General features: G+C 38.0%; 1 protein-coding gene across 1 annotated transcript in view; it reads left to right on the forward strand.

Annotated features, from left to right (window-relative positions):
- The first annotated feature begins 221 nt into the window (after positions 1 to 221).
- The window catches only part of LOC117344680 (phosphatidylinositol 4,5-bisphosphate 3-kinase catalytic subunit beta isoform-like), a 55,052-nt gene continuing 35,798 nt past the window's right edge, over positions 222 to 19,475 (forward strand). The window contains exons 1-7 of the mRNA XM_033907508.1: positions 222 to 312; positions 9,033 to 9,218; positions 14,668 to 14,763; positions 15,034 to 15,169; positions 16,272 to 16,378; positions 17,404 to 17,526; positions 18,268 to 18,450. Coding sequence (XP_033763399.1) covers positions 9,072 to 9,218; positions 14,668 to 14,763; positions 15,034 to 15,169; positions 16,272 to 16,378; positions 17,404 to 17,526; positions 18,268 to 18,450 — 792 coding nt within the window. The 5' untranslated portion in view covers positions 222 to 312; positions 9,033 to 9,071. The remainder of the gene's footprint in view (positions 313 to 9,032; positions 9,219 to 14,667; positions 14,764 to 15,033; positions 15,170 to 16,271; positions 16,379 to 17,403; positions 17,527 to 18,267; positions 18,451 to 19,475) is intronic.

Genomic DNA, 19,475 nt, shown 5'->3' on the forward strand with positions numbered 1-19,475 from the left:
TTCGAATCGATGATCCGATTTGGGTACTGTCACCTTCTGTATTTCTGGATATTTAATATAGACTAGACATGTCACTTTGGTCATATTATGTCAAGTCAACATGACCAAAACACTGAAATTATCTGAATTATAATTACCTATTGTCTGTGTATGCTATGTCACAAGCGTAATTTTTCTACAAGTAGGTCCGTTATTTCAGGCAAAAGTAATCGATAAACGAGAAATGACTTCACTTACTTCCTGCATTGCGGAAGTGTTTACGAAAGTCCATAGTCGCAGATGACAACATATACTGTCAAAGTTGGCGGAAAGGTATGTTGCTCTGTCATTGTCATCTCTTTCTAGAATAGACGTGATTTATATCCCATAGACTCGTATGATTATGTATTTCAATGTTGTATGCTTTCAATAATAACCAAATCTAAATTTACAAGACAACTGCAGATTTGAGATGATAATTATGACTAAAGCTAACACGGTCACCAAACAACTTTACGTCATAGGTATTTTCTGTCTTCAGTTTGATTTTCGAAGTGTGCCGTTGTGTGGTTGATGGCATTTTTTATCCTTGGATGTTAAGTTATATGTGTCAGAATTTAATTTCTCAATATACATGTAAAGTTATTGAACTACAATTTGTAGTTCATTGCTATCAATTGAACAAGGACGAGGAAATAGATTAATGTTTACCATGGTCTGTTTTGGAACACACAACAGGAAGATGAAAAATATATAAAAACAAAATGAATTTTGAACAAGTTAAGTTACTCAAATAAATTAAATACAGTGTTACAGTATATATTATAACCAATATGCTCCTGTTAAAACATGAACAATATTCTACAGGTGATGTTTTGTATATACATGTATGTAACCGACAGTAATTACTAGCCTCAATATAACCACTCAGAGAGAACTTAACTCTTTTTGGCTTGCTTGATCACTTGAGTGTTAGACTAATAAGCCAGAGATTCCCTCATGGAGGCAGTGATTTAAATTTAAGTAATATATCATTCACTCTGTAACAAACTTGGAGCCCACATAGGGACTCGGGGGATTATACTTAGCATTGCTAGTGTGAAAGTGTGAAAGCATTGCTGAAATCCCTGGATTCTCCAGGACAAGTTCTTCCTTGAAATGGGAGTATGTATAACCCTGGTAAATACTATAGCTGCATTCTAACACGATTCGTTCGCAACACACGTTTTGATTGCATACAGACCATGTTCTAATCTGCGATAGAACCATGATCAATCACGTTAAGCCCCGCCCATCGCGATTAAGCCAAGCCCCATTTCCAGTGCCGCATCCCTAAATTACACCTACACCAACTGTTGTGTTAGGGCTACATCAATAACTGTTTTGTAGCACGCTGGAGTAGAGTCAAGGGCTATTATGAGAATTTCAGGTCATCGTAACAAGTCGTCACTGAAGCATTTTAATGCTGACAGGTCGGAGTCACAAAAATTACAATACTCTAACATTCTCCAAGCTAGAGCTGGTGTTAATCAGAAACCATCATGTCCGATTCGACGTCCTGAACAAATGTTCACCAACAATTAACCCCCTTCACAATCAGCTGGTTCGTAAGGCGCCCAACAACAAAATAAACGACCTCGCCCTCAGATGTCTGACGTCACTCAACAAAGTCAACTTATATTTCATCAGAACTCTAAAAAATTAACAGGACAATTTGCAATTCATAATTCAACTGCCAATATGTATCTGTTAAGAAAGAATACTCTATATTCACCAAAAGTTACTGTTCTAACAATTTTTTTATTTCTAGGTCTGTTATTTGTTAAAAATGTCAGGAGTACGGTAGGGCTTAAGGATTATAACCACGTAGCAAACACATGAACAGAGAGTATTGTACTGTACCAGATGGAATGTATTTTGTTGAATGAATTAAACAAATATAGTAAATATTGTTATTACTGTCGTTTATAATATTGATTGAAATGCATACAGAGTAAATCCAAATATGTATTTAAATCTTCGGTAACAGGACTTTCACAACAATCCAAATATACTGCTTCTCAACATACAGATCAAACTCTCGTGATTATGGGTGTGGAAAAAGGACCACCTTTGAAAGCTTCTCTCTGATTGGTCAGTCCGCTTTCATGATTCTAATCGCCAGTACCAGTATAGCCACGAAAAACAACGTACTATCCCCTAAATATACCACCCAGCTTAAGACAGCTAGAACTCTTTAGCTTAATCGGTTGAGCGTTACACTAGTAAGCCAGAGGTCCTGGGTTCCTCCTGTAGTGACTGTGGAGGCAGTGATTAAAATTTGATCAGTTGTGCTCTCTGTTACATGTGAATAAAGAAAATTTCCTGTTCAAATGAATGTAAATTAAAGATGTCTTCATAAATGCTGTATACCTTCATCACCCACTGACGAAATACGGTGCTCCATCATTGGCACTGCAGATATGGGTCACTGTGACTTGATCTAAAGGTCAAAGGTCAATTGAGTGCAAAAATAATGCCTAGTAAAGGAAAAGGAGAGACATATGTTTTGTTCACAAAAACTACAGCTCTAGTTTTATATTTTTTGGAAAAAAAAATATGCATTTTGCTATTTTTGCTATATGATAGATTAATAGAATCTAACATCGGTCTGTTCTCTGGATAGGAATATCTCAACCTCGGTGTAAGAGTTTGGCTGACCAGCAAATAATTGAGGCTTGAGATATCAGTCTACCCTATCCACTGTACAAGTCCATGTTTGATTATATTTCTCACATACTGAAAAAAGTAACAATAAAAGGTGTTGTGAAACCTTCCGATCACAATATCATCATCAAAGTCCCATGAAATATGCACAAAAATTGATGATTTTATCAATTTGTGACATAGTTATGCTACATAAAGTTATGGCATTATGCTATTGTGAATAGGGTCATACGGCATATCTCATGTCTTTACCTACCCTGTGTGAGGTCAAGTTTTCTCAGGGATATCAACAATTTTACCGGTGTAGCATGGTATTTTGAATCATGGTGAAATGACCCCAGGGTCAAAATACCATTATGGTGAAATGACCCCGGGGTCAAAATACCATTATGGTAAAATGACCCCCCCCCCCCCCCCATGGTAGAATGACCCCCCCTTCCAAAAAAAAAAAAAAAAAAAAAAAAATCCTAACTTGTTTTTCATATATCATTCAACATATCTTTTTAATAAAAGCTATATTGTATCAGATAAGTGATTTTAATGCAAGTCCGGAAAGGGGGGGGGGGGGGGGGGGGGTCACTTTACCATGGCCATTTTCTTAGCCCAAGCTACACTTGCTCGTTGCACGTTCTCAACTATTGTATAATGTTGCGGCAACAAAACAATGATGTCACGTTGACAATAAAATCAGATCACATCAGCATTATCTTAAATTGATGTCACATCAATATCAGATACATAGGATGGTAACAGGGTAAGAGAAAAATAATTAAAAGATTCTATTAATCCCATCCCTAGCTGAATAAAACACATGTACAGGATCACGTTAAGTATCATATGTGAGAACTATTCAGTGTTAGAACATAAATATCTTTGTACATTTTACAATTGACTTAGTTTATTCTGAACGCAAGCACAAGCTGCCTCTTTATACAGATCAAAGTTCATATATACTAAAACATAAGATATAAAAGTTTTGTTGTTGTGAAGTTACTCCAGTGTTGTTGTGAGTCTCCTTTCATCATCATGATCATGCACTTCCCCAAAATTTTGACTGAAAATATTTCTCACAGTATGACTGCCATGTTTCCTGTTATTGATGAAAATTTGTACTAGTTGTTACATGGCTGTTGTTGTTTACAAAGCTTTTGACTGGATTAATGAACATTTCCTGGAGCCTTTTTTATTTTGAAAAAACGTTTTGTTAATTTTGATGAGTCATTTCTACTTTTAGTATACACATATTTGATACAGCTTTGATATTATTGATTGGATATATATAATTTCATAGATTAACTGTATACAGTCGTTAAAACTGTATTATGAAAATGATAGATAAAATGCTTGGGAGTCTCAGTTTAACCCAGAGACATTGATTCCGATAGGGCCGAGCGTGTGTAACTGATGTATCTATTGATCATGAGCTATAATGAGAAATGGTACGAGCTCAACCAAGCCCCTAATCCATATATTATGAAAACACTGCAAATGACTCTAATTATGATACAAACATCCAGTGAACTAAAATGATGTCATATGGTATATTTGCATCCATCTGTCCACTTTTTCTTTAAAAGGCGGTTTGTCTAGATTTCCTGGATGGATTTTGATGTGAAATTTTAGGCAGACCATGCATCCTGGAGGAAGAGGATGATAAAAAATTTGCAATAGTTGTTTTTCAAATTGAATCAGACTTTGTTAATAACTTGTCAATTTAAATCTTAATCACACTTAAAATAACTTGTCACTTCAAATTTTAGTCATGCTTTGAATAACTGACTTTCAATAACTGATAACTGTAAAGTTTAATCAGACTTTCAATAACTTAATTGTCACTATAAAGATTACATTGAGCTAACATGAAACAGAAAATGTAAATATGATAAAACATGTACTGTACATGTATGTGTATCTATTTGAATTGATGACCTTCATTGTAGTATTATCAGAGGTATAATCTATATTTAGACCCCTGGCCATGGTTTGTATACAGCTTTACACAAATTGTTTACATATCACCAAATTATATTTCTGAGTAAATTTTAATTCAGTGACTCAGAATTTTGTAAAAAAAAACCAAAACATTTTGAGGAAAACATGTTTGTAAATTTCAGTAAGATTCTATATAATCTCAAGTGGAATTCATTCAGTCATTGTGTTGTATAGTAAATTTCCTGGTCAATAACAAGAACTGTCATACCATATTTAACACACAATATCAGCTGAGGTCTGGTAATTAATAATTCCACAATTTTCTGTTGCTAAAAATCAAGCAAATCTTATACCATTGTCCTCATGGATGCCGGTAAATGTGTCCCCTATACCCCCCCCCCAAACACCCACCCACTCTCCCCTTCATCCCCCCCTTCACCCTACTTCCTTCCCCTCCCCCCCATCCCAATTCCTCCCCCCCCCCCACATCCACCCCCTCCACCCCACCCCATTTCCTCCCCTTCCTCTCCCCTCCTCCCTCCTCCCCCACCCCCCTCCACCCCAGTCCTCCCCCTCCACCCCAGTCTTCCTCCCCCCCCTCCACCCCCTCCACCCCAGTCTTCCTCCTCCTCCACCCCCTCCACCCCAGTCTTCCTCCTCCTCCACCCCCTCCACCCCAGTCTTCTTCCCCCTCCACCCCAGTCTTCCTCCCCACCCCCCTCCACCCCAGTCTTCCTCCCCCACCCCCCTCCACCCCAGTCTTCCTCCCCCTCCACCCCCCTCCACCCCAGTCTTCCTCCCCCTCCACCCCCTCCACCCCCTCCAGCCCAGTCTTCCTCCCCCTCCACCCCCTCCAGCCCAGTCTTCCTCCCCCTCCCCCTCCACCCCCTCCACCCCAGTCTTCTTCCCCCTCCACCCCAGTTTTCCTCCCCCTCCACCCCCTCCACCCCAGTCTTCCTCCCCCTCCACCCCCCTCCACCCCAGTCTTCCTCCCCCTCCACCCCCTCCACCCCAGTCTTCCTCCCCCACCCCCCCTCCAGCCCAGTCTTCCTCCCCCTCCACCCCAGTCTTCTTCCCCTCCACCCCCCTCCACCCCAGTCTTCCTCCCCCTCCACCCCCCTCCACCCCAGTCTTCTTCCCCCTCCACCCCAGTCTTCCTCCCCCTCCACCCCCCTCCACCCCAGTCTTCCTCCCCCTCCACCCCCTCCACCCCCCCCCCTCCACCCCAGTTTTCCTCCCCCTCCCCACCTTCACCCCATCTCTCTATTACAGAATAAATATGATCCTGTTTATCATATTAATGACAATCTCTATAAGGTCAAATGAGGTCACACTCCACACAATAGCTATCAATGAGGAAGTCTTCCTGAATTGTAAAACATCCCGTCTGTGTTTACCTGCTGAATTGTTATCTCAGATATGTGATATCTCCATTATACAGCTGGTAAACATAACTCATAGATATCTACATAGTCAGTGATCACAATTACAGTACAAATTGTATTAATTAAATATTTATGAGAGTGACCATGATCTTCAAAGTAGCATCGCATAGACATGTGATGTTTTCCAGGAGTTGAAAATAACTTTTTCCATCACTAGCAATTTATTGCAAGTGCCTAAAATTTAAACTAGCAAAATGAAATTTTGAACTAGCAAACTTAAAGCAGTGTTTTCATTTACTTTAATACAAAGTCAAGAAGAGAAAATAAAGGAATCATCACCACTTATATCGGAAAGATTTCATTTGTCATAAAATCATAATTCTAATGTTGGTATCTATTTTCAACTCTTATTTTCACTTTCTATGCTCGTGTATTATGTATATGAACAGATTGTTGAGGAAAACATACTAGCAAAAATTTGTGGGTAGACAAAATTTTAACAAACATATCCAGTTTAATTGGCATTTTGCTAGTTATGAAGAGTTAATTTTGAACCTTATTTTCCAAGATGGGGACAACTGAAACCTATAAGCTTATAGCAAATTATTTATGATGGTATATAGAGTGAGGACATTTATAGTACCCTTCTGAAATATTACAGGAGATATGTATATATTCTTCCGATGACCGTAGTGTATAAATGCATAATAGTTATATCTTTTTTTTTAAATAGTTACCTAAATCCTACCCCACCACCAAAAACTACTAAAGTTAAAATACCCCTGGCTGTGGAAAGGGTACTTATGATACATGGGGGTAAAGAATACTAGCAGTTTGATATATGTCAGTTTTTTAGCTGTTTGTCAAATGGAGGTTAAATGTTCTTTTTATGAGGCTTGGAAATTTGGATGTATGCAACCTCCCCACGGACATTTTTATTTTTTTTTTACTATGACAGCTTATTACTTTTATTTTTGGAACAATAATTATTTACATCCATTGAAAGAGCAATTTTTATAATTTGACAGAACTAACGTCGTCAAAGGCACCAACATTACAGTTAGCCTGTTGTCGATCGCAAACTTGAATAATGATATTTAATTGTAAAACGCCATGAATCCTAAGAAATCAGCAATAAATATATGAAACATAGATAAAAATGATAGACTATGTGATTTGGTTATAACACCCACGGACATATATATATAGATATAAACCACAGGGACTTGGTACAAATTTCCATCCCTCATTCATAACACATGTACATTTATATATTTGAACTGTGGTTCAGGAATAGATGCCAAGTCCCTGTGATATATACCGTAAGAGGATATAAAAATGATCAATCTTTCTAGAAATAAATATATACCGTTATGTCATCGGGGAAATCTAATCAAAGTTAAAAGGAGTGGTACTTGAGGTTGTTACAAAAATTATTGAATGGAATTTGCATTCTATTGAACAAGTTAAAGAATATATTGTAAATTAATTCATCTTTAACAAAAATGTTTAAATGTATATACGTTGTGTCTTTAATACTTTATATCCTTGTTGTCATTCAAATATGAAATTGTAGTTGATCGATACCTCATTACATTTTAATGTATCCTGAACCAAAAACTACTAAACTACTAGACAAAAACAAATTATATTCAGGACATTCATTAGACCGTTGAGAGTATGTTTTTGATTCCCCAAAATCAGATTTGACTCTTGAGTTTGAAGAAGCATGTCTATTTGTCATATGTTTTGACCCTTCAGATTTCTGAGAAATGATGATTTGACTTCTGATATTGCTAAAAGTCAAAGGTCAACTGGATGCCCTGTTTACTACTAGAATATATACGGGAGAAATGTATGTAGGAAGTACATGTGTGGATAAGTTGTGTGTTGTTATTGTGTATATATGTAAATGTTAGTTTTAAGTACATGTTTGTAAAGTCTCTATGTACCAGACCACCACACAACATCCGGCTATTATCACTGGTGGACCCCATTGAACATCCTTGTAAACACATACATTGGTCTGATAACACTTTACAATTAACGGCGTTATTTCGGTTGGCCATACAGAGAAATCTGTCCTCATTCTTTGTTCAAAAGAAATATCATTATCACATTTAGGTGAGTATAAACAGTTATTAAAACATAAAATGTGGTATGATGAAGTAGAGGGGGGAGGTGTGTGTGTGTATTTTTAGGCTTTTCTAGCAGTGTATAACTAATGTAGGTGATTTTAAGGAATATTTTAAGAAATAAAAGAAATTTTTTAATTAGGAAGGTACTTTTTTGTGCATAAATTTACGATATAGATTTAATTTAGTTTTCAGTTAAGTGTTTATTATTAGAAATAAGGAAATTATTATTTACCCCTCTGATAAGTTATATGTATATACAATGGTATATTCAAATAAACAATGAAGTTTCCTCATTGAATGGTACATACATAATAAGGCTTCATTTCTCAGGAAATAATGTTTCTCTCAACAAGAAACAATTAAAGCTTAATATTTCCCTACTATGGGGGCAGTAAACATGTCTCTGATTACATTTGCATATGTTTGATATATGTTTGTGTATATTGTATACATCAATTGGTTTAAGTTTTAAGTCATGGATGTGTTAGATCATTGTTAATGATGATCTGTTTCTACAAGAGTACACGGACCTTATAACTCAAAAACCTGGCACATCCTCAAATGACCCTGGCTGTTGATAGGACATTATACAAAACCAAACCCGATAACACTATAACTTTATAGAGTGTACTTTAGTTTCCTTCATTTTCCTCTCCCAATATCAGTTTGAATAGTTCCTGGAATGTATATATACATCATGCAGCATATCCGAGTGTTGTCACAATGTAGGTGACGCCATACTTGTAATTAGTGGTCACATGGTTAGATGATGTTATGGTCCTATAACCCATATTCCTGATCTATTATACATCACAATAGAAGGATGCACAGAAAATGTAAATTGTAGCATTGAACAGTGCTTATTTTTATACATCAGCTATCTCTGTTTCAGAATGTTGGAGTGATGGAGCTACAACCCTAGGACCCAGTCATGCCGCCTATTGTAGTCGTGCCTGACCTTGACATTGTGTCAGAGGTCAGCACTGACGAATGTGTGGAAATGGACTTTCTCATGCCAAATGGAATCTTTATTCCACTGAAGGTCAACTTTTATGAATCACTAGATATAGTGAAAAGGGTAAATGTATAATTCTTTTTGTAGAGGCTGAATTTACGAATAATACATTCTCAAGTCCATGGTGAATAATAATGTGTAGTTTCATGGGTTAGTGAACAAATACTTATGAATCAACACTGAATGCTATTTTTAATGACTCAATGCTTGATTTAGTCATATCACTGAATTATATTTTTAATGAGTCAATACTTGATTGAATCATCACTGAATTATATCTTTAATGAGTCGATGCTTGATTGAGTCATCACAAATGATGTTTTCTCGACTCCACAACATAAGGTACTGGTGGAACGTCTTGGTTAAATATCCTTGTTGGTTACAGTGAATGTATTTATATTATGTTTCTGTTATTCCTGCAATGTACATTGAATTTCAGTCAAAAATGATGACAAGTTTTTGGCATACTACTGGTGTCAGGGTGTTGACCCCCTTGACTTATTACAGGGTAAATAAGGTTTTAGACATACTACTGGTGTCAGAGTGTTGGCCCCCTTGACTTATTACAGGGTAAATAAGGTTTTAGACATACTACTCATGTCAGAGTGTTGGCCCCCTTGACTTATTACAGAGTAAATAAGGTTTTAGACATACTACTCATGTCAGAGTGTTGGCCCCCTTGACTTATTACAGGGTAAATAAGGTTTTAGACATACTACTGGTGTCAGAGTGTTGGCCCCCTTGACTTATTACAGGGTAAATAAGGTTTTAGACATACTACTGGTGTCAGAGTGTTGGCCCCCTTGACTTATTACAGGGTAAATAAGGTTTTAGACATACTACTGGTGTCAGAGTGTTGGCCCCCTCGACTTATTACAGGGTAAATAAGGTTTTAGACATACTACTGGTGTCAGATTGTTGGCTCCCTCGACTTATTACAGGGTAAATAAGGTTTTAGACATACTACTGGTGTCAGAGTGTTGGCCCCCTTGACTTATTACAGGGTAAATAAGGTTTTAGACATACTACTGGTGTCAGAGTGTTGGCCCCCTTGACTTATTACAGGGTAAATAAGGTTTTAGACATACTACTCATGTCAGAGTGTTGGCCCCCTTGACTTATTACAGAGTAAATAAGGTTTTAGACATACTACTCATGTCAGAGTGTTGGCCCCCTTGACTTATTACAGGGTAAATAAGGTTTTAGACATACTACTGGTGTCAGAGTGTTGGCCCCCTTGACTTATTACAGGGTAAATAAGGTTTTAGACATACTACTGGTGTCAGAGTGTTGGCCCCCTTGACTTATTACAGGGTAAATAAGGTTTTAGACATACTACTGGTGTCAGAGTGTTGGCCCCCTCGACTTATTACAGGGTAAATAAGGTTTTAGACATACTACTGGTGTCAGATTGTTGGCTCCCTCGACTTATTACAGGGTAAATAAGGTTTTAGACATACTACTGGTGTCAGAGTGTTGGCCCCCTTGACTTATTACAGGGTAAATAAGGTTTTAGACATACTACTGGTGTCAGAGTGTTGGCCCCCTTGACTTATTACAGGGTAAATAAGGTTTTAGACATACTACTGGTGTCAGAGTGTTGGCTCCCTCAACTTATTACAGGGTAAATAAGGTTTTAGACATACTACTTGTGTCAGAGTGTTGGCCCCCTTGACTTATTACAGGGTAAATAAGGTTTTAGACATACTACTGGTGTCAGAGTGTTGGCCCCCTTGACTTATTACAGGGTAAATAAGGTTTTAGACATACTACTGGTATCAGAGTGTTGGCCCCCTTGACTTATTACAGGGTAAATAAGGTTTTAGACATACTACTGGTGTCAGAGTGTTGGCTCCCTCGACTTATTACAGGGTAAATAAGGTTTTAGACATACTACTGGTGTCAGAGTGTTGGCCCCCTCGACTTATAACAGGGTAAATAAGGTTTTAGACATACTACTGGTGTCAGAGTGTTGGCCCCCTTGACTTATTACAGGGTAAATAAGGTTTTAGACATACTACTGGTGTCAGAGTGTTGGCCCCCTTGACTTATTACAGGGTAAATAAGGTTTTAGACATACTACTTGTGTCAGAGTGTTGGCCCCCTTGACTTATTACAGGGTAAATAAGGTTTTAGACATACTACTGGTGTCAGAGTGTTGGCCCCCTTGACTTATTACAGGGTAAATAAGGTTTTAGACATACTACTGGTATCAGAGTGTTGGCCCCCTTGACTTATTACAGGGTAAATAAGGTTTTAGACATACTACTGGTGTCAGAGTGTTGGCCCCCTTGACTTATAACAGGGTAAATAAGGTTTTAGACATACTACTGGTGTCAGAGTGTTGGCTCCCTCGACTTATTACAGAGTAAATAAGGTTTTAGACATACCTTGACTTATTACAGGGTAAATAAGGTTTTAGACATACTACTGGTATCAGAGTGTTGGCCCCCTTGACTTATTACAGGGTAAATAAGGTTTTAGACATACTACTGGTGTCAGAGTGTTGGCCCCCCTTGACTTATTACAGGGTAAATAAGGTTTTAGACATACTACTGGTGTCAGAGTGTTGGCTCCCTCGACTTATTACAGAGTAAATAAGGTTTTAGACATACTACTGGTGTCAGAGTGTTGGCTCCCTCGACTTATTACAGAGTAAATAAGGTTTTAAACATACTACTTGTGTCAGAGTGTTGGCCCCCTTGACTTATTACAGGGTAAATAAGGTTTTAGACATACTACTGGTGTCAGAGTGTTGGCTCCCACGACTTATTACAGGGTAAATAAGGTTTTAGACATACTACTGGTGTCAGAGTGTTGGCCCCCTTGACTTATTACAGGGTAAATAAGGTTTTAGACATACTACTGGTGTCAGAGTGTTGGCTCCCTCGACTTATTACAGGGTAAATAAGGTTTTAAACATACTACTTGTGTCAGAGTGTTGGCCCCCTTGACTTATTACAGGGTAAATAAGGTTTTAGACATACTACTGGTGTCAGAGTGTTGGCTCCCTCAACTTATTACAGGGTAAATAAGGTTTTAGACATACTACTGGTGTCATAGTGTTGGCCCCCTTGACTTATTACAGGGTAAATAAGGTTTTAGACATACTACTTGTGTCAGAGTGTTGGCCCCCTTGACTTATTACAGGGTAAATAAGGTTTTAGACATACTACTGGTGTCAGAGTGTTGGCCCCCTTGACTTATTACAGGGTAAATAAGGTTTTAGACATACTACTGGTGTCAGAGTGTTGGCCCCCTCGACTTATTACAGGGTAAATAAGGTTTTAGACATACTACTGGTGTCAGATTGTTGGTTCCCTCGACTTATTACAGGGTAAATAAGGTTTTAGACATACTACTGGTGTCAGAGTGTTGGCCCCCTTGACTTATTACAGGGTAAATAAGGTTTTAGACATACTACTGGTGTCAGAGTGTTGGCTCCCTCGACTTATTACAGGGTAAATAAGGTTTTAAACATACTACTTGTGTCAGAGTGTTGGCCCCCTTGACTTATTACAGGGTAAATAAGGTTTTAGACATACTACTGGTGTCAGAGTGTTGGCTCCCTCGACTTATTACAGGGTAAATAAGGTTTTAGACATACTACTGGTGTCAGAGTGTTGGCCCCCTTGACTTATTACAGGGTAAATAAGGTTTTAGACATACTACTGGTGTCAGAGTGTTGGCCCCCTCGACTTATTACAGGGTAAATAAGGTTTTAGACATACTACTGGTGTCAGATTGTTGGCTCCCTCGACTTATTACAGGGTAAATAAGGTTTTAGACATACTACTGGTGTCAGAGTGTTGGCCCCCTTGACTTATTACAGGGTAAATAAGGTTTTAGACATACTACTGGTGTCAGAGTGTTGGCTCCCTCGACTTATTACAGGGTAAATAAGGTTTTAAACATACTACTTGTGTCAGAGTGTTGGCCCCCTTGACTTATTACAGGGTAAATAAGGTTTTAGACATACTACTGGTGTCAGAGTGTTGGCCCCCTCAACTTATTACAGGGTAAATAAGGTTTTAGACATACTACTGGTGTCAGAGTGTTGGCCCCCTTGACTTATTACAGGGTAAATAAGGTTTTAGACATACTACTGGTATCAGAGTGTTGGCCCCCTTGACTTATTACAGGGTAAATAAGGTTTTAGACATACTACTGGTGTCAGAGTGTTGGCCCCCTTGACTTATAACAGGGTAAATAAGGTTTTAGACATACTACTGGTGTCAGAGTGTTGGCTCCCTCGACTTATTACAGGGTAAATAAGGTTTTAGACATACTACTGGTGTCAGAGTGTTGGCCCCCTTGACTTATTACAGGGTAAATAAGGTTTTAGACATACTACTGGTGTCAGAGTGTTGGCCCCCTTGACTTATTACAGGGTAAATAAGGTTTTAGACATACTACTGGTGTCAGAGTGTTGGCCCCCTTGACTTATTACAGGGTAAATAAGGTTTTAGACATACTACTGGTGTCAGAGTGTTGGCCCCCTTGACTTATTACAGGGTAAATAAGGTTTTAGACATACTACTGGTGTCAGAGTGTTGGCTCCCTCGACTTATTACAGGGTAAATAAGGTTTTAGACATACTACTGGTGTCAGAGTGTTGGCCCCCTTGACTTATTACAGGGTAAATAAGGTTTTAGACATACTACTGGTGTCAGAGTGTTGGCCCCCTCGACTTATTACAGGGTAAATAAGGTTTTAGACATACTACTGGTGTCAGAGTGTTGGCTCCCTCGACTTATTACAGGGTAAATAAGGTTTTAGACATACTACTGGTGTCAGAGTGTTGGCTCCCTCGACTTATTACAGGGTAAATAAGGTTTTAAACATACTACTGGTGTCAGAATGTTGGCCCCCTTGACTTATTACATGGTAAATAAGGTTTTAGACATACTACTCATGTCAGAGTGTTGGCCCCCTTGACTTATTACGGTATAAATAAGGTTTTAGACATACTACTGGTGTCAGAGTGTTGTCCCCCTTGACTTATTACAGGGTAAATAAGGTTTTAGACATACTACTCGTGTCAGAGTGTTGGCCCCCTTGACTTATTATGGTATAAATAAGGTTTTAGACATACTACTGGTGTCAGAATGTTGGCCCCCTTGACTTATTACAGGGTAAATAAGGTTTTAGACATACTACTGATGTCAGAGTGTTGGCTCCCTCGACTTATTACAGAGTAAATAAGGTTTAAGACATACTACTGGTGTCAGAGTGTTGGCCCCCTTGACTTATTACATGGTAAATAAGGTTTTAGACATACTACTGATGTCAGAGTGTTGGCTCCCTCGACTTATTACAGAGTAAATAAGGTTTTAGACATGCTACTGGTGTCGGAATGTTTGCCCCTTGACTTTTTACAGGGTAAATAAGGTTTTAGACATACTACTCGTGTCAGAGTGTTGACTCCTTTGACTTATTACAGGGTAAATAAGGTTTTAGACATTTAGTAGTATACCATACCGCTAATTGACTGATTCTTTCAATGCTTCAGAGACTATGGAAGGAAGCTGAGGGCTACCCACTGTTTAGTGCCATCAGCCAACATCAGTCATACTCTTTCATCTTCATCAACAGCATGGGACAAAAGGTATTGTACAATTATAGGCTTTTGGTAAGGTTGATTCATGGTTTATTAACCTGAAAAAAAATTGACCGAGGACAGTCAGTATGACTTTCTATGTATAGTTTTAGTTTTGTTAGTTTTCTTTGCTATAAGATAAAATAGTGCTGAAATTGAGATAGATTATTTGTGGTATTTCTATAATGTCTGCTAATGCCTTCCATTTATTTTCTGAGAAAATCACTCAGTTATACATGTACATAGAAAGAAAATCTAGATGATTACTGTTTATTTTAGGATGAGGTAACAGATGAAGACTTCAGCTTGAATGATCTCCGACCTTCTGTGAAGTTTCTCAAGGTCATAAAGAAGCAATCTGATGACCCGAAACGAACTTTGGATCGACAAAAAAGTCAACTGATAGGGCCTAAAGGTATGTTTGAGGTTCATTTGGAATCTTAATGTCCGTTCTTCTGCCAGAAGAACCTTGTTTATTGCCCAGATGGTCACAAAGTCTAGTGTATCTTTCTGACTGCTTTCTACTTCATATTTCTTTAGCAATATCTCTACAGCCTTGGTATTTGCTTTTGATTTTGAAGTCTTTTGATATTTAGTCTTTTGATTGAACCCTAACATATAAAAAACAATCACCGCTAAGACATCTTTCTTTTCTTTTCTGGTGATAATTTAATCTTGTAACAAGCACTTTCATTGCCTTAAGATCAGAACAAAACATAAAACAAAACATAAAAAGAAAATGACATGGCCATTTGTAACATCGCTTTTGACTGGCTGATACAGCAGCATGATTTATTATTTCTAATAGAAAAGAGTTCGTCAATTAAAGTGTATTCCCATCGGGAGTATGTATTATACTGAATCAATTATACAGATAAACTTGAATACAGTTTTTAATGTTATGGAGCTATATCACACAAATTTATGTTTTTATTTACAGTACACTTTTATGTTGTTTTTTTTATCTCCATAACATAAAAATATATTTCAGTTAATCCTTAATTAATGAGATCATTTTTGTAAGGCTTTGTAAAAGTTTCCAGACTTCTAGGGGCCGCGGTGGCTGAGTAGTTAAGGTGTCCGGACACTTTGTCACTAGCCCTCCACCTCTGGGTTGCGAGTTCGAAACCCAAGTGGGGCAGTTGCTTGGTACTGACTGTAGGCCGTTGGTTTTACTCCGGGTACTCCGGCTTTCCCCCGCCTCTAAAACCTGACATGTCCTTAAATGACCCTGGCTGTTAATACGACGTTAAACATAATAAACCAAACCAAATCCAGACATCTTAAACATGGTAATGCATACAAACCTCTCAAATTTGTCTTGACCTATTTAAATGTTCAAGTAAACATTGTAAACCTTCTGTTAGTAATAAAGATAATATTTATCTGCATTTTGGGGATCGAGAAAATACACATTAAGGTGATAAGTGAGAGAATGAGTTAATTAATGAGTTACTGCGGAATAAGAAATTATGTAAAATATCAAACTTGTTTAAATGCCATTACTTCTCTTTCAGCAATGCAGGTCATTGAAGCACAGCAAGCTACCGAGGTAGCAGACTTCAGATCAAGAATGCAGACTGTTGGCATTGAAGCCACTTACGAGAGAAACGAGGATCCAACGGTATGTAAGGATCATGGAAAACCATTTAGTTAGGCATTAAATTGCTACACATTATGATTGATTAAATGTCTGTAGTCCTGTGAGAATTATAGGATAATAACTTTCCAGTTAATGTTTAAATATTGTAATCTGATATTCAACTTTTAACAGTGTTATTGCATTTCAAATTTGTGAAGTCACAAGAATGGGCAACTGTTTTTAGAGAAAAAAACGTTAATAGTTCATGGAAATCAAGAAAACATCTATTTATTTCAGCAGCATGATTTATTATTTCTAAGAGAAAAGAGTTGATTCCCAACATTTTAATCAAATGTATTTTAACATAAAGATATTTACCTTTTATACAACCTACCTACATATTAAATTGTTGAAAGTTAATCAGGGTTTTTAATAGCCAGAACATCATGATGTAGCACAGATTTTCTTGACATCAAAAATACATGTATAAATTACATTTGTAATACAGTGGTGTCAGACAAAATGTCATCATGAACATTGTCACTACATATTGACCACTTGTGAAATAAACAAGTTTGTGTTAAGATATCTGTTAAACCCATTGACAGATTAAATTTCTATATATGAACACCGAAGTATCTTGATCTCAAGTTAACATCTGGTTAGATTAAGTGGCTATTGGTCAGGATAAAAGGGGTCAAAGGTCAAACTTCACTAGCTTTGGAAAAATGTTGCAGGTAAATATAATATCACAAATAATGTACTGTATTTACTCCTGAGGATGTTTTGGGTATATCTGTGTGAGTCTGCCCATTTCCTTTTGTCACAGGGATTTGTGTGTCTCCATCTGGGATCAAATTTGTGACCATTGTCAGTATTTTCAGCTTAAACTTGAAAAAAAAGTATTTGATTGTTTAGGCCCTAAATGTCTCAATTTGTCAATGAACCATAAAACAGTACAACTATATATATTGTCCTTGACAAATCTTACTTACATTTTGTGAATGAAGGTTGTATTTTACAGAAATGACATGTATTTTTTTAATACAAGATATTTATGTTGACAGGGCTGGCAAGCGTTTGTTACAAAGTATCCTATCCGTCTGACCAACGCTGGGCTCTCTGACTATGGAAGAGATATAATTCAGGAGGGCATTGTACTAACGGTGTACGTGGAAGAGCCTTCTGGGGTATGTGCTGAACCACTGTTTATGTAGGAATAATTCCAACATTAATGTATTTCCATGGTAACGTTTCTCACTATCATGTACGGTAAATCGTGTCATATCTCCAAGTTCTCATATGCAACATAGCAACGTTTTAATTTGTTGAAATTATATCGAGCCATTTTTTATCATTATTTTAAATATCACAGTATAATTATTGGAACTGGATTTGGTTGAACACCAGAGGCCATGAAGGTTGCTCAAATGGTCAATACATCCGTCTAGAGTTTGGGAGTTCCTGGGTTCGAAGTCCCAGTCTGGTCATTGCATTTCTCCTCACCTAATATAAAGTATCATTTTGTACTTTCAATGAAGTAAGTTTCATCAGCAGGTACACCAGATACTGTTAATGTGGTTATTTTCCGGGGGGTTTAATTTTGTGATTTTGATATGTAAAATATATGCTGGGGAGTACTTTTTGCGAACTATCCACCTTTTTTTGTAGTTCGAGATTACGCAAACTGATATCAAAATAATACGCATCGGGAAATTTTTGCGATCAAAAGGATTCTGCACGTAATTAGCACAGATTTCCTCCTCGCATAAATTATCACGTTTACAGTATAACATTGTATGTGTTTAATGTGTATGAACATACTGTTTCTCAAGAGATTTTTTAGTACTGTTAGTGAAATTGGTTGTAACAGTGTATGTACATCATAATGTATGTTGATGTTCTATCAAATTTTTTTTTGATTTGTACAGAATCAAATATCCTTCATGATGAAGGAATCCATAGAAAGCACTCCCTCTCAGCTGATCACACAAGCTCTTAGTAAATGGGCCAATAAGACGGGAAAACAAGGACGTGTTGCTGACCAATATCTCCTCAAGGCTGTTGGCCTGTCTGACTATGTCTACGGGGAACACGGTCTTGTACAGTATAGGGTAAGGAAGAGACCTCTCTGTCTGTCTATATATACTGGGGACACAGTCTTGTACAGTACAGGGTAAGGAAGGGGCCTCTCTGTCTGTCTATATATACTGGGACACAGTCTTGTACAGTACAGGGTAAGGAAGGGGCCTCTCTGTCTGTCTATATATACTGGGGACACAGTCTTGTACAGTACAGGGTAAGGAAGGGGTCTCTCTGTCTGTCTATATATACTGGGGACACAGTCTTGTACAGTACAGGGTAAGGAAGGGGCCTCTCTGTCTGTCTATATAAACTGGGACACAGTCTTGTACAGTACAGGGTAAGGAAGGGGCCTCTCTGTCTGTCTATATATACTGGGGACACTGTCTTGTACAGTACAGGGTAAGGAAGGGGCCTCTCTGTCTGTCTATATATACTGGGACACAGTCTTGTACAGTACAGGGTAAGGAAGAGGCCTCTCTGTCTGTCTATGTATACTGGGACACAGTCTTGTACAGTACAGGGTAAGGAAGGGGCCTCTCTGTCTGTCTATATATACTGGGGACACAGTCTTGTACAGTACAGGGTAAGGAAGGGGCCTCTCTGTCTGTCTATACTGGGGACACAGTCTTGTACAGTACAGGGTAAGGAAGGGGCCTCTCTGTCTGTCTATATATACTAAGACACAGTCTTGTACAGTACAGGGTAAGGAAGGGGCCTCTCTGTCTGTCTATATATACTAAGACACTGTCTTGTACAGTACAGGGTAAGGAAGGGGCCTCTCTGTCTGTCTATATATACTGGGGACACAGTCTTGTACAGTACAGGGTAAGGAAGGGGCCTCTCTGTCTGTCTATATATACTGGGACACTGTCGTGTACAGTACAGGGTAAGGAAGGGACCTCTCTGTCTGTCTATATATACTGGGACACAGTCTTGTACAGTACAGAGTAAGGAAGGGGCCTCTCTGTCTGTCTATATATACTGGGACACTGTTTTGTACAGTACAGGGTAAGGAAGGGGCCTCTCTGTCTGTCTATATATACTGGGGACACAG

Source organism: Pecten maximus, chromosome 16 (assembly GCF_902652985.1).
Source record: "Pecten maximus chromosome 16, xPecMax1.1, whole genome shotgun sequence".
NCBI classification, from domain to species: domain Eukaryota; kingdom Metazoa; phylum Mollusca; class Bivalvia; order Pectinida; family Pectinidae; genus Pecten; species Pecten maximus.